The sequence below is a fragment of the Perca fluviatilis genome, chromosome 2 (assembly GCF_010015445.1).
Source record: "Perca fluviatilis chromosome 2, GENO_Pfluv_1.0, whole genome shotgun sequence".
NCBI lineage: Eukaryota > Metazoa > Chordata > Actinopteri > Perciformes > Percidae > Perca > Perca fluviatilis.
Window position 1 is genome coordinate 19477255 of NC_053113.1, and position 24043 is coordinate 19501297.

General features: G+C 41.8%; 2 protein-coding genes across 3 annotated transcripts; both read left to right on the plus strand.

Annotated features, from left to right (window-relative positions):
- Positions 1-1855: 1855 nt before the first annotated feature.
- LOC120573103 (thymus-specific serine protease-like) lies at positions 1856-5739 on the plus strand. Of its 2 annotated transcripts, XM_039822557.1 has the most exons (9): positions 1856-1934; positions 2091-2196; positions 3028-3075; positions 3180-3296; positions 3743-3907; positions 4163-4304; positions 4520-4702; positions 4817-4971; positions 5063-5739. In XM_039822557.1, the coding sequence occupies exons 2-9, from the start codon at positions 2140-2142 to the stop codon at positions 5117-5119; spliced, it is 924 nt and encodes a 307-aa protein (XP_039678491.1). In that variant the 5' UTR covers positions 1856-1934; positions 2091-2139; the 3' UTR covers positions 5120-5739. The 2 variants fall into 2 exon arrangements, with proteins under 2 accessions (XP_039678491.1, XP_039678502.1); XM_039822568.1 differs by lacking the exons at positions 1856-1934; positions 2091-2196 and adding an exon at positions 2211-2477.
- A 6882-nt stretch (positions 5740-12621) lies between these two features.
- On the plus strand, positions 12622-23702 carry meis3 (myeloid ecotropic viral integration site 3). Its single transcript, XM_039820909.1, has 13 exons — positions 12622-13188; positions 13631-13732; positions 17742-17881; positions 18157-18331; positions 18417-18467; positions 18575-18625; positions 19121-19270; positions 19468-19576; positions 20245-20390; positions 21147-21223; positions 22233-22291; positions 22399-22485; positions 23398-23702. The coding sequence occupies exons 2-13, from the start codon at positions 13721-13723 to the stop codon at positions 23595-23597; spliced, it is 1257 nt and encodes a 418-aa protein (XP_039676843.1). The 5' UTR covers positions 12622-13188; positions 13631-13720; the 3' UTR covers positions 23598-23702.
- The last annotated feature ends 341 nt before the right edge of the window (positions 23703-24043 follow it).

Consider the following 24043-nt stretch of genomic DNA (forward strand, 5'->3'; position numbering starts at 1 on the left):
TCTTTGTGTGTTGAAGGTCACATGACACAAAGCGCAGATACCTGTCATGTTATTTTGTTAATGTTAAGGGGTTTTACACTTTAGATACCTTAATACTTCAATACGTTTAGCTGAACAGCCTGCAGACAAAAAAAATGTAAAGTGCTAACATCTCGTAGATGTCTCATAGAGACACAGCATATAAGAGATGAGATGACTGACAAAATCAGGAGTAGCCTACGCGCACATTAACAACAACAACAACAAAACACTGGTGAATGCGCACCATAACACATGAAAAAACATACAAGGGCAGTCCAGGATTTTGCGGGCTTTTTTTGAGATTGTTGCGGCCCAAAATGCCTGATTTCACGGGAGCTTTGTAAAAGAATTGCGATAAAAGTTGCAATGTCTTTTGTATGTTTATTGCAATGAAGTTGCAGAAGACAGTGAAAGTTGCAAAAAAGTTGCAATTTTTTTAGTTCTTTAAAAATAAAAAGGAAACTTGTTTTGGGGAGAATAATAATTATTACTATTAATTAATTACTCTGGGTTGAGATTTCCTAGGAACCTTACCAAAAAGGCTCAGGATGCTGCAAATGTTGGTATAATATGAAAATGGCTGGTGGATTCAAGACAAAAAATAATAATTTATTGAATGAATCAAATATGAACATATCTGTCACTGTCAGTGGCTTGTTGATCTTTACATTGTTAGTTAATTTCCTATCCTGGCCCCACACACACACACACACACACACACACACACACACACACACACACACACACACACACACACACACACACACACACACACACATATTCATACGGTTTGATAAAGTAGGCCTACTTATTGGACTTCAACTTATCATTGCACTTACAATAACGAGCGTAGCTGTCCTCAATTTAGGTCATCGTGTCGTCTCATCTGCGTTTTTTTCCTGCATCCACCGTGTGTGTGTGTGATTGTGTGTGTGTGTGCGCATCAGTCGCGGGGAAAATGGAGCAGCAGCCCCGCCCGCTGCAAACGTTAAAGCGTACATTTATTTTAAAATGTATGCAGTTTGGCAGGACCGTCTTAAATGTCTTTCGCTGTACGTTTTATTGGTAAATGTGAGATGTTCGAGTCACACACGTCTCGTCTTCATAACAGAAACAAGGAAATTAATTTGACCCGTTCTCACTCCGATAGATATATATCTATGCTCACTCCCGCTTGCAAAATTACGAAACCCACTACGGCCACGCCAACATCCGCCCTATGGAAGCAGCTCGTTTGTTCCGGGGTTATATAGGCATTTCACCCAAGGGGGTAAGCCAATGGTAGCTCCTATGGAGCCATTTTGATGCTAATAAGTGATCACCCACATCCCAGCATCCCATTGACTGCCATTCATTTTGACATCATTTTGACAATGAATAACTTTACATCTGAAGCGTTTAAAGACTCTATTTGTCCATTGTTTATTTCTAAAGAAACATGACAATGTATAAAAGGCTCCATTACCTTGTACCTCACGTTATGGCTCAGTAGCAGACGTTTTTGTAAAAATAGGCTAACGATTGTGTCATAACCAAGTGACTTACTGTCGCATAGTAGAGGAATTACCGTATAGTACAGGAGAAGCTCGCAGGCAGTTTCGACTTACGTTAGCTGTTTAGGTTTAATTACTAATGTTAACTAGCATGTTAGTGATCAATAATTAGCCTGTGCCCATGTTGTCTCCTTACATATACCTACACTCTCCGTCTCTGTAAGATTGGGAATGATTGAGATTTCTCTTGGCACAGCTACCAGAAGACTTACAACTTTCAGACACGTTGCCCACGTCACATTTACGTTGTCTCTGTCAGTTGGAGGCTGCGCAGTAAAGCAAGTGATCACCGGAAAAGTGCTTCTAATAGCCTTCACTTCACTGAGCTTAACTGGAAAAGAAACTGTTCACAGTCTATAGGTAAAGAGTTAAAATCCCACCTTGGCCATTTATGTTTTTCTGTTTCATAAAGGAGTCTCTTATGGATAAACGCCTCAGAGGAAGAAGTCAGTCCCAACATCTTTCTGTCTTCTTTTAGGACGTAGAGTAAAAACATTTTTAAAACTCTCCAAACAGGAAGTGACTCATAAGCTGAACCGTCTCAGAGGAGTTTGAACATGGATGTATGAGTTTGAACCTGCTGACGGAGGCCACGCTGATGTTTTTAACCTGGTCTCAACAGGTATACGTAGCCTACCTTTTTTTTGCAGTGGTTAGCAATGCTCCAACAGGCAACCAGCAAGTAGTAACTGCAGACTCTGACACAGTTTAGATTCCCAGTCTGGGCTGGCCCTTTTCTTCAACATCCAATACTATTTATTTTGGCCATTTAAGGCATTTTTTATTTGAAAAAATATTTATGAAAGGGGAGATGACATGCATCAAAGGGCCACAGGTCAGAGTCAAACCTACAGCCAATGAGGCAAGGAGTAAACTTCTATAAATGGGTGTGTGCTCTACCAGGTGAGCTACTCAAGTGCCCATAAGCTTAGACTTTATAATGGCTTTTTTCCCCACATACTACACTATGACTTTGTTATCACTTTTTTTCGACATACTATACTATCACTTTATCACTTTATTTGACATTCTACAATATAACCTTTTTCAATATAGTATATTATTTATTTTTCAACATTCTATAATAGGACTTTTATTGACTACTACTATGACTTTTTTTTATCACTTTTTGACATACCTATACTGTGACTTTTCGACATGCTATACCATACTAAAAGAAAAGAAATATCATGATATTTCTTTTCTTTTTTAAACTTAAAATATTCCCCTGTTGTTTAATACGTTTTTGGTATTATTCAACATTTCAATTTCAACTACTTCATCTTCTTCTTAAGCAATTATGACTGCAATCCAGTTTACCTTAAGCAATTTAGCCTTTCAGCATTCACAAGCATTTTCTACAGGAAATGTATTTTCTAGTTAGCCTATTGATACATGCCTCCTTGAAATAACAACATTGTTACTCTCACATCTGTGATTTCCTCTGTTACAGATCGTTGGCTTGAGTCTTACGAACAAAGCAGTTGGTGGCTCAGAAAAGGTGTGAGGACAACCGCCTGTCTGTATGGCAGGTATTACATTTCGGCAGGTATTACATTTCCGCCTCTCACATGTGTTAAATTCACCCTCATCCCCTTCCTGCAGTGTCTGGCTGGTGTGCGGAAAGCCTTTGCTGCTGTGGAAGCACTGATGAGCGGGAATGCTAGCCAAGTGGCCATGGATTTTGGCTGCTGTACGATCCCTAAGAATCTTGATGATCAGGTGACGATGAGATGCTTTAAGGGAAACACTTAGTGGTTCTTAGGCTTAACAATGAGAACTCTTTGTGGCATCTTGCATGTCCTTTTTTTTGAGGATTTAATATTTTTTTCAGTGCATGCTGGTGTAGTGAACTCGCCATACTGGATTGTTTAACATGTGCCCACTAAACTAAAATTAATTAATCATTTATTTGTGATATTTTGTGAGTAAAATCTGAATATCTAACATTAACAGTAACATTTCACTGTCAGTAAATGTAATCGTAGGCCTACAATGTTTTCCTCTGAAGTAGAAGTTGAGTTGCATTCAGGTGTACGGGACTGTAAAAAGTTTGGGAAACTTTTTTTGTTTTGAAACATATTTGTTTGATTCATTATTTTTCCATTCTGATGCAGAGCAAATGCTTCTGAGTGGAAAATAACTATTTTATTATACACCTGCTTCAGATTGAGCTAATGCAAAACCTGGCCGACATTGTCATGGGAACAGTGCAGTACAATGAAGAAGGAGTGCTCATGTCTATTAATGAGCTCTGTGGTGTTATGACCAATAAGAGCAAGGCATATGAGGAGGAGATGGAGGCTTACAACCGCCTTGTTAAACTTGCAAAGGTATGGAAATCTCAAACAGTACACTGCAGCTTGTAGTTTTCTCTTTTCATGCACAGTATAACCACCAGATGTCCCCGTTGAGCCATTTTCATGAATTCCTTATTAGAGATAGGCTTGCCCCCTACAGTTAAAATGAAAAGGTGCAACCATTTAGGATATCTCTTGCCAGTAGAATTATGCAGCCAGGGACCCAAAGGCAGGTGTTTTCTCTATTATTGTATGTGTGATTTTTCCTGTGTGTGTTTGCTTGTTCAGATCTACCATTCCACCAGTGAGGAACCGTGTCTGGACATCTCCCATGAGAAAACAGTGAAGGATATGATGGACACGTCCCTCCCCTCAGGCAGGAGAGCGGAGAGACAGTGGACTTACCAGACCTGCACCGAGTTTGGCTTCTGTACTACACACACACGCACGCACGCACGCACGCACGCACGCGCACACACACACACACACACACACACACACACACACACACACACACACTAGAATCTGGATCAACACATACTCAACCATTTTCTTGTTATGTCCTGACACCCCTTTGTTGTTTGTGTGTGTGTGTGTGTGTGTGTGTGTGTGTGTGTGTGTGTGTGTGTGTGTGTGTGTGTGTAGACCAGACTTGTGAGGATGCCACTTGTCCGTTCTCTGGGATGATGACCCTTCAAGCCCAGACTCAATTCTGTCCCATGCTGTTTGGCATTTCCCAGCATTCCCTGCCTGGACGCATTGCCTTCACAAACACTTACTATGGAGAGAATGTCAAACCACACACACCCAGGGTCCTCTATGTCAATGGTGAGACTGGGTTTACTAGAGACAAAATCACAACAAATGACTGATGAGGGTATAGCAAAATGGTGGTTCAGGATTTTATTGACTCATTTTAAAAATATATCATTATTACCACAGGTGGAGTTGACCCATGGAAGGAGCTGTCGGTGGTGCAGGACAGGACAGAGGATGGAGAGAAAGCCCAGACCATTTTCATTAGGGACACTGCTCACTGTGCTGATATGATGAGTAGAAAAGTCACAGACCGCTGCTCGCTCAAGAAAGCCAGAGAGGTATATATGCCAAAGTGATATGTTACTGTGTAATATGCATAACAAACATACAAATGATAAAGTCCTCATAAACCTTCCCTCCACCTCTTAGGAGATTGAGAAACATGTGGTCAGTTGGCTGAAGATGGCTGCTGCAGGAGAAGATTGAGAAAAGGACGGTGTGATCAGATCACATTCCGTAAAATCTGATCAACTCTTATCACTGACCCCTGCAACAGATAAGGAGCAACTAGTGTGCTTGGCTGCTCTGCTTCATCACATCTTCCTTTTTTTCCTCTCTAAGCCTGTTCTCCACCTCCTAACCATCCATCCACAACTATCTCTGCACTGTGCTTGATCTGTGTGATTTGTTTTTATTCCCAAAGGATTGTTTTTCATGTATTACAGATGTTTTTAAAGTTGAAATCAATGTTGGGATTGCAGAACGAGTTTCATTTATGCTCCTCTCCCCTATGTATCTTGGTTGTCTTAGATTTGATATTTATGGATAACATTAAGGTTTACACCTGCTGTGTTTATGAGACTTTATGCTTATAATAACACATTTAATGGCTGTTTTCTAAATATTAGCTTATGCTTTGTTTTTTCACAATATTCATCAGTTGCCATAACCCTGTATTATCACTAGGGCGCGATATTGCTACGTGTGTGTAAAAACCATTTCTTGAGCCTCATTCTCTGTAAAACACCAGGAAACAGAACTCAGAATAGTTTGCCACGCTGGTATTTATCTGTTGTTCTTAATTAAAGGCAGCAATATTGTTATAAGTCGCTGTGTAGTGTGGAAGTGATACAGTTGTGTTTGTAACAGTTTTGGAGAGTGTTTGTGTGAGAAAGATGAGGAAGCAGCAGTTGTCCCCAAGGCCATCTGTTTGCTCTGGGCTGCTCTGTGTGTGTGTGTGTGTGTGTGTGTGTGTGTGTGTGTGTGTGTGTGTGTGTGTGTGTGTGTGTGTGTGTGTGTGACCCTCTCAGTAGGGGGTCAAAAGTGGGAGGTCATGACCCCGCTGACCCCATGGGAGTTGAGATCATCAATCAACCAGGGGCTGGACAGAGCAGCAGGAGGCGACACACACATATGTAGATATTGTAACACATACTCTGCAGACGTACCTGGGACACTTAGTATAAATACTTGTTTATGCTATACTCGGCTATACTCGTATACTTGTACACTTAGTAAAAAATAGACCAAAAGCACATTTGACCTAAACAAGTATGATGAATACAACAGCATTAATTAGAAATGTCTCTTTTGGATAGCTAATGGCGTCCTCATGTTAAACACGTATTTTATGTTTCAGCCTGCAATCACAGCATAAAAAAAAAAAAAAAAAAAAAAAAAAAACACACACACACACACACACACACACACACACACACACACACACACACACAACACACACACACCCCCCCCCCCCACACACACACACACACACCCCCCCCCCCCCCCCCACCCCCCCACACCCCCACACACACACAAACACACACACACACACTCTGTCAGACATTAGCTGCCAGCCAAATAGCTAGTGTGTGAGTGTTGTTTGATAACCTGCGTGCTTTCTTTTTAATGGAAAACTCACAGATGCTATCAGACACCTCAGAGACAAAGCTTTAAACATGCAAAGAAAGTGAATAAACCTGAAGCACTTTTCACTGCAGTGTTTCCATTTCATCCTGTTTCTAACATCAGCTCATCTCTTTGCTCTTATAAACAAACACACACACACACACACACACACACACACACACACACACACACACACACACACACACACACACACACTCCAAGAGCCACTATCAGGGTTATCAGCAAGCACTTCGACAGCAGATCGACAGGGCATGCTTTTTCTCTCTCCTCCTCCTCTTTCAGCCTGTCCTGTTGATCAATGAGGAAGTTCTTGGGCCTCAACTATTAATCAGAGCCTATCGGCTATCTGTCTGCAGAGCCAACCAATCACAGCCCTCCGACAGCTAGGCCATGAAAAATGTGGCCCGGGTGGATGGAGGGGAGGTTGGGGAGTTTGGGGTGGAGGGTGGTGGTGGGGTCGAGGAGGAGAGGAGGGAGGTGAAGGAGCACTCTATCTGATCCGAGTCAGGTCACTGCTGCAAAAAAAAACTTAAAACTTACTTTACTACAGTTGATTCTTCTTATAATGACGACACACAGGAATGAGCGCACAGGTTTCATAAACAATACAAACAGGATGATTACCTTCAATAGGTAATAATAGTAATAATTTAGATCCTGATTCACATTTACATCAAATTGAGGCATTTTGCAGACATTGTGTGCTTTCACTTTGGGAGCGGTTAGAGTGACAGAATCGGACTAAATTATAATGAACACAGTGTTTTTATAGGTTTGCAGCAGAAAGCTCCCCAGTGAGGACTATAACCGACCTGATCTGTTGTCCAATAACGCAGCCTGTCCTCGCGCCTCAAAGCTTCATCAACACACTACCATCCTTCTTCTGCATAATCACCATACTCACACTCATCCATTCACATCTTATTGTCATGATTAGATTAGGACTACATCTAATGTTATTACACTGCTTCCATCTCTCTCCGCACCTCTGTCTCTCTCCTTCTCTCCCTCTCTCTCTCTCCCCCCTCATCATGAATTTCTTGCAGATCTTATTAGTCTGTGATGCGGACCAGGTCTCCCACTTTGGATTTATGAACCCTCAAGACTTCTCTCCTTTAATCTCCCTCTCCTCCCTTCCTGCATCTGTCCATCTATCATTCCCAGGGTTGGCTTGGGCGGAAGAGTATTAATCCCTCCATCCCATCTCTCACTCCTCTGGACAGATGAGGAGGTGGAGGAGGGAGATGGGGATGGGAGGAGGCGAAAGGGGTAGAGGGTAGGAGACCTTAGATTACTTTTCATAATATTTCTGTAGCATTGTGGGAAAAATGGAGAGGCATTACAGGTAATGTATGCAGACTTACTAGATGATAGGTCACTGCTTTCATACCTTCAACAGGTATGAGGATGAGATGAGATGCTGCAGAGGTGAGTGTGTGTGGGTGGAATGCAGAGGCAATGATGGGATGATAAACAACTTAGTGTGGGAGTATGTGTGTGTACTATCAAGATGTTTGCATGTTTATGCAGTACTTGGTTGTGTGTATATGTATATATGCCACAATGGGGTCTATGCAAAGAATGTGTCTACATGCAAAGTGAGCATCTTTGCAAAAGAGCAAAATATACTGCAGCATATTACCTGTTGATGCCCATGGGCAAGAGAATGTATTTTCAGTATGTATTTTAGTTTTAGCTGAGGTAAAGGCAAGCAGTCACAAAACTTAGGCAGAAAACTATATACCGGTATATGTTTATCCTTCACATTTAACACATTGTTCATACTTGAACTACAAAAGAAAAATGCATCCACAAGCACTTGAAAGGAAACACTATTACTAGGAAAATTATTTCTCTCACAGCACCCCTCTTCCTGCGCTAATGTTGATGCCTGTCAAACACACACACACACACACACACACACACACACACACACACACACACACACACACACACACACACACACACACACACACACATATGTACGCACACAGTATTTTCAACAGAATCCAATAAAAAGGGGAAATCAATTGGAGTGATCAGGACATTTAATGAGTCCAGTCATTGCAGGCCTAATTCTACATAAAGCAAAGAAACTAATTCAGAGTAAAGAAAAGAATTGAACCTTTGACCAGCAGTCAGGGTAAAGCTGACTCTCCTCCTCCCCTCACACACTCTCCCCCCTCCACCCAAGCCCTAGCAGTGACAGGTAGATTAAGGGGCGTGATAGATGCCCCTCTCTGTATCTCCCTCTCTCAACCCCCTCCCCCCACCCTTTCCCTCCCCTCCATCCATCATGGCGGCTGGTGTAATTGCGGCTGCGTTGGGCTGGCAGAGGGAGCCTCCATCCATCTCCTTAACAACAAACAGTCAGGAGGACGAATGGCGCTGCGCTCCCCAGTTAATCTCCATCTATAAGAGTGGGGAGGGGGTGGAGAAGGAGAGGAAGAAAATAACAGAAGGGAGAAAGGCAGTGTTGGCTTACTAGAAACAAAAAGCGATAGAAAGAGGAAGGCAGAAGTGTGGAGGGAAGGATGGAGCGATGGTCATAGTCCTTGCCCAAACAGGTAAGTAGAGAAAAAGGAATGACCTGGGAGGGTCAAGAAGAAAATAAACCGGAGGAAAGTTTGCAAACAGGCTGCAAGAGCAGATAAAGCTGGATTTGCTTGGCAAGTTTACCAGAAGAAAGCAGGCGAGGTGGAGGGAGGAAGGGATGGAGGGGGCGAGAATTTATGTCTATGCAGCCAGACGACCCAGAAACTGGAGAGGCACAGGCTCATAAAAATGCACTCTGCACCCCTAGACTGCCCCTCACTTTTACCCCTTTGTGTTTTCTTCCCTCATCCTCTTTTTCTCCCTTTACTTCCCTCCATCACTTGGCTCCCTCTCTCATACAGGCAGTGGAGGGTCACAGCTCAGCTCTCTGATGTTTTGAGCGGTTGTGCAAAAGGTCACGGCAGCCATATTTTTTTAATGGTGGAGTCACTGAGGTCAACAAGGATGGGTGGCCTTCTACCTCCCTCCATGTCATTCTGGTAGAGGCAAGTAAACTAGACTTTTTGGCAAGGTGAGGGTAGCAGCAGTTTGTAGAGGTTGTTGTTTTTTTCACCTTGCAGATGAAGCATTTCCATTTGAACGAGGTCAACAGCTGGCAATGTCATATTTCTGTTTGCACCAACAGCATCATGTTGGAGGAAAACTACAGGGGACAAGTTTGTAAAAGAGTAGTCTGACATATTTTGTTTGCAATCTAGTTAGAACTTTATGAGATTACAGCGGTCAATTATATTTCTAATCTCAAAGACACATGCAGTCTTGCAGGTAAACATCCATAATTATGCAGTTTTCCTCTCTGCTTGTTGTTCCCTGTTTTCTAGCCCAGGGCATTGCCTGCAGTGAGGCCCGACTTAGAATAGGAGCACCTTGACACTGGCCCTCCAGCACGCAAGCAAACAAGTAAGCAAGCACACAAAGACACGGACACACAAACACATACCGCTGTCATGAACACACTTGCATGCTAGTCCAAGCACACAAACTCAGAAGGCCTTGGTGGATGCAGAGAAGCAAGCACTTGAGCATTGACAGGGAGTGACAAATAACTGCAGCAGCCTTGACATGCAGAATGGTCCCACAGTGAACCTGCCTGACTGATATTCAACTGTGTGGTGCAGGAGAGGAGCTTGGCGAAAAGAGAGAGAGAAGTGGAAATCTTGTAAACCTGAATGAACCCATCACACAACAAAACACACAAAAGTGTACAGTAAATAAAAGCATGCAAGTGATATGCTGCTGAAAACATGCAACATGATGCTCAAACTTGCAGATTTCAGATAATTAGGTTGGAAATCATTCAGTGTTTGGAAAACAATAAGAACATTTTCTGAACACATCGAAATCTATTTCATGCTTGTGCAGATTATGAAATTTTACTGGCTATACTTCTTCATTACTTCCTTTAAATGTTTCTTTTCCTTTCTTCTGACTTTATTGAAAGTCAATGTACAGAAAAGTATTGAATGGAAATGAGCATAATGTATTGTTGAATAAGGAAATATTTGATGCTTTGTTATAATGGCTATGCGTGAACAAATACATATGTTCCTTATGTTCATGCAGGTATGTGTCATTCACATACAAACAAATGTACAGTATGTTATCCTACATATGATGTTACTAATCTGGCCTCTTCTGAACAAATTGTTATACAAAAAAATAGACTTATTTGGGATTTGGGAGGGCAGTGCTGTGTAAAAAGTACTGTCAACGTCAATAACAGATAGAGCAGATGAAAATCCATTGTATGTTATCATGTTTTACATCTAGGGTCTTTGGAGACCCCAAACAGAAGCTATGCATCATTTTCTGCAGAGAGGACTTCAGAAACATGTTTTCAGTACAAAACCAAGCTTATGAGCTAAGTATCTAACTGATGAAACAATGCTAAGTTTGAGTTGTTAAAGAGGACTCCAAACGGAACATTAAAGTTTCAAACAATACAGTAAAATTATTTGGGTGTGGGTATATATATATATATATATATATATATATATATATATATATATATATATATATATATATATATATATATAAAGACAGAGAGAGAGAGACAACATACTGCAGTTGTTTTACCTTTCAGCACAGGTTTAACAACATATGTTGTGTTAAAATGGGCTGTCATTAACATATGCAGGGCAGAAAAGAAGGTGTTGTCCCAGGGACACAAGGAGAAGTGATAAAATGACAGATCCTTTAGTGTTTGTGATGTAAATGAGTGTAATCTACATGTTGAGATAATAATCTCTTAGATAAATGTTACAGAGATTTAAGATTTATGGTCCAAATTGAAAAATGTCCTGAAGAAAAACAGTGAAACCAGCTCACACTCTCAATAGGCTACCTAACATGTCATCAAGTAGCCTGTACGCCTTTTCATTTGTGAATTGTAAAGCTTTTGCATGATGAGAAATTAAGAGAAATGAGGAAATCTAAAAAGCCTGTAAACATGAACTCTTCAGATGATGCACACTTCAGTGTTAATCCGTATTATTCAACCTGTTAACAAAGTGAAAACAAGCCTTGGAGGATCGTCCTTTCCAGCCCATTGACACTGCTTCATGGCTGTATTACCGGCTCAGTGTAGGAGGGGGTTGAGCGCTGTGATCACCCCTGCAGGAAACCAGCACCCTGCAGAGTTAAAAGACCCCTGGCTGTACGGACAGCGCTGGGCCCTCACAGGCCGCCCCACGGTCAAACTCCATGCCGCCCACGGAGACGCCTACCCCGGCCGCTGTTCCCCACCAAGCCACTGCTGATTGAAGTGCAGCCGCCTGTTGGCCCCTCACAGCGGGACCGGGGAAAGAGGAGCGTTTTGAATAATTATTATGTTACTTAGGAGACATTTACAACACAAGACTGGGAGTTTAGCTATTCCGCAACATGTGAAAGGGTTTCTTTTCTCTCTCTGGTTAAAATTAAACTTTCTCACGAGCTTTGTTTTTCTCACTTCCAATAAACAAAAGTGGGCCAAAGGGTGACATTTGGGCTGTGTCAAAAGGCTGACTACGATTGATTGACAAAACAATAAAACACTTTGAAAGCTATTAGGCTATCAGCCAGTAAACTGCTGTCATCGAGCACGCTTCAACCTTATTTAGGCTATTACCGGTATGAGGAGCAACTTCATTAGGCCACAACTCTCGTTTTTGTTTTTTTGTTTTTACTGCATTAGCCTTAACATGAACTCTCCTGCAGGTAAAACAACATGTAGAATGATTTTGATTGCGCCATTTCCTCTTGGTTTAAAAGTGCATATTTCTATTTATTATTTCCATATCCATGTTCATTTGTAATCAGACCAAGATTTCAAATTTACTACCAGTTTTTTTTTAAAGAAATATCTCTTTCGCATGCTGTGTGTAAGGGATAACTTAGGCTAACCTAAAATTGCTTATTCTTATCACACACATTATTGGGATAATAGCCTCTGTTGAACGTTCCACCCCGCTAGACTTAGCATGATTGTTCTCCCGAGTTATCCTGAGACGATAGCCTACTAGCGCAGCTGCAGCAGGGAGGGAGAAAGTGGCAAAGGATGGAGGAATGATTGAGGAGCGAAATCAGCTCGGAGAGCCGAGATAAAACGATCGAGGGGGTCTTCTTCTTCTTCTCTTGCGTGTGATAAGGAGGAGGAGGAGTAGGCTAAAGGAGGAAGAGGAGGAGGAGGGATGGAGGGAGGGGGGCAAAGAGACCCCGTCGCGTTTTGACCCTCCGAAACCTCCCCGCACACCGCTACCATCACCACTCGTCCTCCTCTCCTCTCCTCCTCCTCCTCCTTCTTCTTTTTCTTCTCTCCTCTTGAGACGGAAAACACCATCGCTCACTCCCAGCCGTGACATTTTCCAGCCTGTCGCCGTATGCTGCGTGGACAGCGAGCACAAGGAGCCAAACAGGAAGGGACGCTTTCTGTCTGCCCTCCACAGCACCGAGCATCCCCGACCGCTGCGAGCCGGAGCGAGAGGCGCACCAGGCGGAGGCGAGGCGCTGCAGGAAACCGCTGCTCCCTTTCACCGGGGTTCTGGACTACACCGGACACGGCCCGAACAGGACTGGATATTTACGTCTCGGTGGGACATTTTACACCATTTACTGGAGCCGTGTATGGCTATTAGGCTACCCAACACCATCAGCCAATAGTAGGCTATTTAATGGGATGCGAGCTTTATTAGGCTATAGCGTTTATTGCCACTAAGTGTATCATAAACCATTAACATCACACCTCTTATAGAAGGTCCTCTACAAGGATATCAACCTCCATAAAATCTCCAGTCCGGTAACATAATGTTGTAATATAAAACGCGATGGGCTCGGAGTAAACACACACACACACACACACACACACACACACACACACACACACACACACACACACACAAACAGGGAGCAGGTCTTCACTGTTGTCTACCCACAGCCTCATGTTTTTGTTGAATCATTGCTTTTCGTGGTGTTAATCATGTTCACAACCTCAGTGTTAATTCGTATACAAACATTTTTACTTTTTGTTTGCAGGACCACAGGGACAGAGGAAGGCAGCAAAGCTCGCTGGACTAACCGAGCAGCGCATCATCATCTCCGGTGTAGGACTGGCTGTCGGGTCGCATGGATAAGAGGGTGGGTCTGCTGATTTAAAAAAAATAAATATTATGAGAATGGTTTAGACCAGAGCCTGATGGGATAACAGATTCTATATCATCAGGGAGAATATGTCCTTAAAAAAATCATCACAATGGGAGCATACGGTTGGTGAATCCTCTTTGCACTGCTTGGTCTGGGTGTAGCAGCCATACAAAACACCCACTGGAAGGCCCACTGGAAACACACTGGACTGTACTCGCATGCACTTCATGTTTAGGTGAAAACAACAGAAACGCGTGCGTTTTTTTTGTTTGTTTTTTTACTATAAAGACTATTTAGAAATGTTCTTTATATGCCACTAAATGCCGTTTTGTAAGCGCTTTTATGGTGCCGCAAAGGAACAATAAGAAACAACTTTAACCAGGTATTATCCCTAAATAATACTGTGAAATGCAGTTCAATGGAGGTACATGTATATAACTTATATGTATAACTTGTAGATGTAGAAAGCAGCAATCTCTCAAAATGCTTCAGGCTACGAGGAAATGTTGATTTTGATCTAATATATCATCCTCTCCTGAGAATAATATGGATTTACTCAGTGTCAGTCAGGCGTTATAATGGCACATAAGGGTTAGAGTGGTTTAGGTCATTCAGAGGAGAGGAGATGCAGCTCTTCAGCTTGGTAAGTAGGTGAGTTTTTTTGCCACAGTGATTCAGAGGCATGGTGGTGGTGGAGAGACAGTGGCTGACAGAGCAATTACTGTACAACACACACACACACACACACACACACACACACACACACACACACACACACACACACACACACACACACACACACACACACACACACACACACACACACACACACACAGAGAGAGAGAACCAACTCTACCAAAACAAAGCAAAGCAAAATAAAGAATTAACTAGATTTCTGCTGTTTGTAATGATAAAATACTTTCTGGATATTAGCCACAGGTTAAGTAATATGATTACTGGATGTTAAAAAGAAAAACATTGATGTTATATTTCACTGAGCCAATTTACTTTATATTTTGTACAGTCATAACGCTGATAAACAAAAGTCTTTCTTGTGAAATTTGAAGAAATCAAATGGAGATTGGGCTAATGCGTGTTTGCTGGAAACATGTTGGGAGAGAGTTAAAAAGTTTTATTTTTGATGGCACTGTGGAGGCAGGTCCAGTTTGATTTGTGCTGTCTGCTTTAAATGCAGCAGGCATTCCTTTTCCAAGCGTCTGTAGTCACACTATTTTGTTTTAAACTATAGGCAGCTTCAACAAATGTTTGATTACCTTTTAAATGCTTTATATTTATATCAGCTTTCGCACAAGTTTAAGCTTCATGTTGTTCTCAGTCTTGTTAATTAAAGTGCCGAAAAAACTAGGAAACTTTAACAAACTGACATTTATCTTCCCTTTAATAGACGCAGAAAACGAATGAGTTCGAGTTTTCTTCGGAATTATTTAAAAAATGTAGAAAATAGGCATTGGCTATATCCAGTATAATACAATTTATTGTAGATGTTTACAAAGTTAAGTAGACACGTCTTTCTTTATTAACGGAAAAGGTTTATTAATTCATTGACACTTATAAGCGCTTCTGAAATGTAAGACGAAGCTATACATTCAATTTCGTCTTCATTTTATTTTTAACCTTTTTATTTTACAGAATTTAGTCAATATGAATTCAGTTCTACAAAGCTAAAGGACGTTGTTTCTGCTATATGTCTTTCCAGCTAAAGCAGCCTAAACAAGGCTTGCAATAACTTTTCTACGTCGGTTGAAATACCACAATTAAAACTTGTTGTCCTGCTGAAGCCTGTTTACCAGCTCCGTGACTTTAAAAAAAGAGGGAAAATTCGCGGAATTTGTCATCTCGACTTGAGCGCTTTGATCTGCTTGACGCACAGAAACCTGATAGGACCCGTGCGTAAAGAGAGACGCGCAATCCGATAGCGGTGATTGTGTTAATAGCCAGCCTCCATAAAAACTAGAAGGTGTCTCGGGCCAGGGCCTCAGAGCAGGTGCTTTCTGTGATCCCGGTGGCCATATGGGACTCTGGAATACAACAATTTGATAAGCCATTTAGGACAGTGGTTCCCAAACTGGGGTCTGGAGACCTCAAGGGGTCCTGCAGAGGGGTTTACAGGAGGGCAGTGCATGCACATGAAGAGGACTAATTCAATTTCTCTTTTATTTAATCCCCAGAGGTCAACATAGAGAGACTATTTAAGAATAATTGCTATTAAGTTACGTTTCGCTGCTGCTGCCTCACCACTTACAATTTAGATATGCCTGCACTCCACACATAACAACAATACAAACATCTCAAATTAGACACTTTGCACAAAAATCTTGCCTGTGAGTCACTTGCAGTTCTGACAGTAGTAAAAACTAAATAGAAAATTATTTTAAAATTTTAATTACTGCAAATCTGAAAGAACAAATATAAAACATTCACTGTCCCTGCTGTTATTGGCAGCCACACACCTCTTTAGTAAATCACAACCTTTTGTGACAGCCTGCCTGGGCAATAGTGTCCACAGAAAAAGTAGGCTATAAGCAGATAATAACTTTTATAACTTGGTTAAAATAACACAGAAGTGAAAGGTGTCCGGGCCAGGCCACCTAGCAGGTGATGTCTTTTATCCCGGTGGCCCTGTGGGACTGTGGCGGGAGTCCCTTTAATCCAGCAGAAAGAGAACAGAAGCAGATCTGCTGACCTGAGCAAAGTCGCCTCAGAGACAGAAGCTGCAGTGAAGCACAAATTAGCTCCGTAACCAGGGAGCCAGACATGTATATTCATGATGCTATGTGTACAAGATGTCTCTGTGCTGTCGCTGTGCGTGTGTGTGATTGTTTCTGTGAGCGTGCCCTATGTGTGTCTGACTCACTGTGCTAGAGTGTGTGTGAGCGGGGCCCCAGTGAGGCTGTCACAGCGGGTTGTGAGGGACGTCTCAGCACGGCTCCTGCCTAGTCTAAGTCGAGGAGGGAGGAGACGGTATTAGCAGTTACAGACTAATCATCTTTCTCCAAAGATCTCTTCTCCCATCCTCCGCTCTTCTTCTAAGCACCAAACATTAGACTTTCCAAGAATTAAGACAATCAGCATTTTTTCAAATTTTTTAAAAACTTGACTTGCTTTGCATTTTAAGGTTATCAAAGTGCATTTAAAAGTTTTTTTTTTTATAATGTTGAGAGTGGCAGGATTTTTGGAAACCTTTATCTGAAATGAAAAGAAAGTTTTCCTTCTGTGGGAATGGGGACAAGCACACACACAAACTGGATTTAACAGTACACAAAACTGCAGTGACCTTGTTCTATCAATGCACAAACACACTCACACATACACACACACACACACACATACTGTCACAATACAACAACAAAACAATTAGTCGATTAATTAATAAGTCCATCGACAGAAAATTTATCTTCAACAATGTTGATAATCGTTTCAGTCATTCTTTAAAGCAAAAATGCCAAAAATGTACTGGTTCCAGCTTCTCAAATGTGAATATTTGCTTGTTTTCTTATTTTTCTAACTTATTTTAGTAAATTGAGTATCTTTGGGTTTTGGAATGTTGGTTGGACAAAAGAAGCAAATTGAATGTGTCAACATGGGCTTTGGAGCTAGACCAAAGTTGCAGGCCTACACACACACACACACACACACGCACACACACGCACACACACACACACACACACACACACACACACACACACACACACACACACACACACACACACACACACACACACACACACACACACACACACACTCACACACACACACACACTGGGTTTTAATATTAAACAGCAGCACAAAATATGTTCAGCAGTTGGGTCACAAACACTATACTATAAAAGCACAGCAGCTAAGTGTTAGTCCAGTAAACTGTGTCACTGAAGCCCCCTGACAGCTCAGCTACATAATATAATCACAATAGATTTGATGTCAGACAGGCACAGATGTTGAATGTGTCTCATGTTTTCTGTCTTTCCATCTAATTGTGTTTCAGTATGAAGAGCTGGTGCACTACTCAGGGTCGGAGGGCATGTCGTTGGGGGGGTACGGGGATGATGTCCGACCGCTTCCTCCCCCAAACTACGGACCCACCATCCACGACTCCCTCAAACACCACAAAGACCAGATCTACGGGTAAGTGTGTGTGTTTGTTTGCACTCTTCGCAGATTAACATACATGTACAGTATATATTTGTATACTGAATATAAAAATACATGTGAATACATGTTTACAACTGTCTGCTTCATAAATAATGTGCTATAAAGTTTCTTGTAACACCTTCTGTGAATGTGTTGTGTGTACACTATGTCAACTGTTACTGTGTTTATGTATAGTATGTTAACTGTGTGTGTGTGTGTGTGTGTGTGTGTGTGTGTGTGTGTGTGTGTGTGTGTGTGTGTGTGTGCAGTCACCCACTGTTTCCACTGCTGGCCTTAGTGTTTGAAAAGTGCGAGCTCGCCACCTGCTCCCCTCGAGACTCCACCTCCCTCTCAGCCACTTCCCACCTCCCTGGCATGACCAATCACAGCGATGTCTGCTCCTCTGAATCCTTCAATGACGACATTGCCGCATTTGCTAAGCAGGTGAGTGACAGCCGTGAGAACAGAACACGTGTCAATGAAAGGATTTTTGTCAGATTAGTAATTATTTTTTTATTTTGTTTCGCAGATCCGATCAGAGAAGCCCATATTTTCTTCCAATCCTGAGCTCGACAACTTGGTATGATCCGCACTGAAATTACACAAAAACATGAAAAAATATTTTTCACACATGTATTGTGGGATATGTGTTGATACAGTATCTATTCCACATTCTCCTCTCCACAGATGATCCAGGCCATACAGGTTCTTCGCTTTCATTTACTGGAGCTAGAGAAGGTGGGTGGCAGAGAAGCATGCTTCTTAAAACTATTAAACATTTAAATTTTACCTCTATTTTTTGTATGGACACCAGGTGTTCATGTGCTTGTGGGGAAGGTCTGACAATCAAGACTTGTATGTTAATTACTAAACAGCACTATAGTCATGTGCTGTTTATCATAAAATTATTGAACAACGGTCTTTTTGAATCTTAACAAAGTTAATTTAATCAGATGTGAATTAATATATAATAATAAGTTTGTTTAAAAGTTTCAATTTTCAAGGATAGGTTCAAAATGTGTCTTTTAATGGCCAGCTTCAACAGGAGGAATGATTACAGCAAGCAAAAACTGCTTTAATGTACATATGGGCATGTGTATGTTGTTTTAAGAGAGACTTGAAAAAATGTGAACCTATCCTTTAATGTTCACAGCACTCCTATGACCTTTTTAGGCACTGATTAAGAAATGGTGATCACAGTATGCAATGATGAATTTAAATCTGTTTCCGAAGGTGCATGACCTGTGCGATAACTTCTGCCATCGCTACATCACCTGTCTGAAGGGCAAAATGCCTACAGACCTCATCCTGGATGACCGGGAGGGCGGCTCCAAGTCTGACATGGAGGACTTCACTGGGTCGTGCACCAGTCTGTCGGAGCAGGTGAGAAAAGCTTCCAGAGTACAGAATGTCAAACAGCATGCAGTAACACTGCAGTAATCATTCACCTGTCCAGCTGCATCCACTGAATGTCTGAATAATGACCATGTGTGGCATGATGAATCTTTGTTCTTTCCCCTATACTGTTAATTCTCCATCTTCCCATTACTCCACCTCCAACCTGTCTTTTCTCCCTGCAGAATGCATCATGGTTACGGGAGCCAGATGAATGTGCCACTACTCCTCTGGGAACACCAGGCACCTGTGGCTTGCCTTCACACAGCACAGCAGACAACTGTAGCGACACAGGTACACACACGCACGCACCCACGCATGCACACACACACACACACACACACACACACACACACACACACACACACACACACACACACACACACACACACACACACACACACACACACAAAGCCCCAAAAAAGCTGCAGTGGGTAGAATGCAAAAAAACGCCAAAATCTGATGTAGAGTAAGACCTCTTCCTGTAGCTCTCTCCTCTCTGTCGCACGGCATATGCATGCACAGAACAACCAATAGGAATGGTCTCTCTCTCTCTCTCTGAAAAGACCTGTGATTGACCAAAGTCTCCCGTCAAGGCTGGATTATCTAAAGCCTGAAAACAGAGCCAAGAGGAGGTGCAGAAGTCTAGTTTTCTCTCAGACCACTCAAAGTACAATATGATGAAAGATTATTATGGAAAATTACGCCAAAAACAAAGTGCCTAGCACAGCTTTAAGTGTAACAGTGTATCTCATTAGCTAATCAATATTGTTAATGTTGTATACTGTGGGTATAACACAGTTTGGTTAATAACATATTTGTAGCATGATTGATCATTATTGCAGTAAATGTTGTAAAAAAAAAATAGTAATACAACATATCACAAAACTGTGAACTTGCATCAGTTGTATCATGACAGACACTCAAACAGTCCCTGAGCTATGATATGTGCATCCCTGCAGGCGATGGTCTGGATGGAGGAGGGGCCTCCCCCAGTACAGGAGACGACGACGACTCCGACAGAGACAGGAGGAACAACAAGAAAAGGGGGATCTTTCCCAAAGTGGCCACAAATATCATGAGAGCTTGGCTCTTTCAGCACCTGTCGGTGAGAGAGCTTTTTGTCCAGCGCTGCATGAGAGACTAATTACTGAAAGAGAGGATTTAGTGTGAGGAAAAACATCCCTGACAAGAGAGAGAGGGGAACCGAGTGTGTAACGGAGGTCAATTAAATGAAATGAAAAATGGGGGGATTAAGTGATAATGTGAATATGCTCGCTATTGAATTACTGTGAAAGTGATAGAAATTGAGTGAGTAATTGTTGGTGAGGTAATTAGCTACTAAATGAGGCAGATCAAATGTTGCATCACTCCAATTATTACAGTATGTGTGTGTGAGAGAGAATTACAGAGAGAGATCAAGGGCTAGCTGCGATTGAAAATTGGAGTGCAGATGTGAATTCAGAAGGAAGGTCATTCACACTGAGCTTTATCTCACATAATTTCATCGTAGATTTAAGGGAAGACACTACAGGGAAAAACATTAATTTTCATGCACTGGTCTGTTTTGAGATTTTGGGCTATTTTGCTTCCATAACAATAATTTGCTCAGAGTGGGAAGATAACATCCAAAATACACATTTATGTGTTTATTTGACTTTGTCTATTGTATGTGAATATATATATATATATATATATATATATATATATATATATATATATATATATATATATATATATGTATATATAGTGTCTGTAAGTAGTGGTTTCCAAAAATAATAAGAAAAAAAGGGTAAAAAAAGGCTTCACTTGTGAATCTGGTGTGTTTGGATTTCTTTAACCCTTGCTCTGTGTCTTCTCCCAGCACCCGTACCCATCTGAGGAGCAGAAGAAGCAGCTGTCCCTTGACACAGGACTGACCATCTTACAGGTCAACAACTGGTCAGTGCACTCTCAATCAATACACTAATTCTAGCCCTGTGGCTTATCAATAATCAGTTAAACTGTCATGTTTAAATGTAAAGCATCAACTTTCACTTTAACAGCAAGGCTGTTGCCACATCAATAACATATTGGCGTGATAGTGTGGTGCAGAAATGAACAGTATCTATATTTTACAAGTCATATATTTAGCTTATTGTGTAAAATGAAAGGTCACACTTTTACAAGACTTTCAGAGAAGACTATAATCTACTTTATTAGTGAGGGGCTCGTAACAGGAAGAAATGTCCTGCTAAGCATTTTTTTCTGAAGCTGCAGCACAGTAAAATCCAAATGCTCTATGTTCATAAAACAGAACAGCAAATCAATACCCAATAATCAGATGGTTTACTGCTCCTAGTCACTCCCCAGGCACACATGTATCTGCGAAACGGTGTCTGCACAGGCAAACACACACACACACACACACACACACACACACACACACAAACACACACACACACACACACACACAGCACATGTCCATGTTGTTGATCAATTACTTCTATCGAATTGTTCAATTTCTGGGATTTAGTTATTGATACAAAAACACATACAAACCAAATTATGAGGTCTGTGTTACATGTTAAACAATAGATTTTGTAATCTGATAATTTACATGTTTTTATTTGTACCCCTGCTGCAGAACACACACACACTCACACACACACACATGCACACGCACACACGCACACACACAGTGACCGATTGATGCCGATCAATCAATTATCACAGGGCGATCAATACCTGCTCTGCCCTAATGTTGATTTACTTTGCCCTCTGAAAGGGTTAAGTGGTTGTAAAATGGAAAAGGTTAATAGTCTCCCGGTCAGCCTTTTTCTTCATTAACGAGTGACCTCGTCCATCTCTCTCTCTCTCTCTCTCTCTCTCTCTCTCTCTCTCTCTCTCTCTCTCTCTCTCTCTCTCTCTCTGAACACACTTTTTCTTTATGTCTCTCTCTCCTGTAAAGGTTCATCAACGCCAGGAGGAGAATAGTTCAGCCCATGATTGACCAGTCAAATCGCTCAGGTCGGTGTTCATAAGTCAATCAGCTGGTCGGTCGCTCAGTAAACATGAGTATATATGAGTGTGTGTATGTTGTTTATTTGTGTCTGACGGTGTGTGTTGTCTCCCAGGTCAGGGTGGTCCTTACAGCCCAGAGGGAGCAGCTCTCGGGGGCTACGGGCTTGACGGACAGGCCCACCTCGGGCTACGAACAGCAGGTACGGCAATCTGTAGGGAATTACTACTCACTTTCACATACTGACCGCAAAATATACTACTCCAGGATAAGGCCGATGATATGTCTTTTTTTTTTTTTTTTTTACTGTCAATAAATCCCAAGAAAAACCTACAACAATGAATTGTAGGAATGCTCATCATCCACTGTATATACCTGCTGTCACTTTGCCTCTGCCCAGGGACTACAGATGAAAATTAGCTTGTAGCTATCTCTGGTCTGTGCAACACATTTGTTGTGCAATGTCCCTGTCAAATAAATAAATAAAAAAAAAAAAAACTCTCAAAACCACTAACAAGTATTGTGTGTGTATCCAAAGCCAGATATATCTTATTCCTCGGAGTTCCATTGTTGTCCAAAAACTATTAAGAACACATCAATGAGCCACACTGCGCTGGGTGACATGTTCCTTCATTAGCATGAACATTTTGACTCATTCCTACATGCACCATCCTGCTACTGGAAATACTCACTACCTAGCACCAAATGTGGATTAATCCACCGCAGAAAATAGTCTCCAACAAAATCCACTATTTCCTCCAGTTTGAGTGTTGTTTGTTAAAACAACAGTGCCCAACTGTTTCTGGAAATTAAATCTTTTTAAATATTAAGTTACATATTTGTTAAGATTTAAGTAGGAACAAATTGGCTTGGGGCTGAGTGCCAAAGACAGGCTAGGTACAAACACACTGTTAGTTTTGGTGCCATAGGTAATAATAAGAAAAACATAGAATATCACCAGATGTATCCTTTAAGTCCACTTAAAGGTGCAGTAGGTAAGACTTATAAAACTAACTTTCTGTCATATTTGCTGAAACTGACCCTATGTTCCAGTAGAACTACATGAAGGACTTTACATTGCAATGTAAACGTGTCTTCTGTGTCTCCTCGCCAGGTCTCCAGGGGATGTCTTCTCTTCAGGGTGACTATACTAGCGCTCTACTGTCCCAACCAGGCTACCCTCCCCACCCAGGCCCCTCCCTCCACCCCTACCCGGGCCCACACCCCCACCCCGCCATGCTGCTCCATCCGCCACCACACGCACATCCTGCAGAGCCGCTCCTCGCCCAGGGACTGGACATACACGCACACTAGTTTTTGGGGGGAGTCAGAGTGTGAGTGAGAGCAAATTACTGAATGTGTGTGTGTGTGTGTGTGTGTGTGTGTGTGTGTGTGTGTGTGTGTGTGTGTGTGTGTGTGTGTGTGTGTGTGTGCGGTGAGATATGTATGTATGTGTGTGTGTGTGTGTGTGTGTGTGTGTGTGTGTGTGCTGCTGTGTATGTGTGATGACGCATACTGAACACTATTTAAAGAAAAAAAGACACATTGCTTCGAAAGTTTACATTCCCCACTGAAAGACACTGACCTCACTGTAGCTGTTCCACTCGCTCACACACACACACACACACACACACACACACACACACACACACACACACACACACACACACACACACACACACACACACACACACACACACACACACACACACACGTGCAGACATAAACATTACACTTAAACACACACTCACAGTCTGGAC

Coding starts and splice junctions, on each gene's coding strand:
- LOC120573103 (XM_039822557.1), top strand. CDS start 2,140: ATGAGTTTGAACCTGCTGACGGAGGCCACGCTGATGTTTTTAACCTGG. Junction 4,703..4,816: donor CAGGGTCCTCTATGTCAATG/GTGAGACTGGGT, acceptor TTATTACCACAG/GTGGAGTTGACCCATGGAAG. Junction 4,972..5,062: donor CGCTCAAGAAAGCCAGAGAG/GTATATATGCCA, acceptor TCCACCTCTTAG/GAGATTGAGAAACATGTGGT.
- meis3 (XM_039820909.1), top strand. Junction 18,468..18,574: donor ATCCTGAGCTCGACAACTTG/GTATGATCCGCA, acceptor TCCTCTCCACAG/ATGATCCAGGCCATACAGGT. Junction 21,224..22,232: donor ATCTTACAGGTCAACAACTG/GTCAGTGCACTC, acceptor TCTCCTGTAAAG/GTTCATCAACGCCAGGAGGA.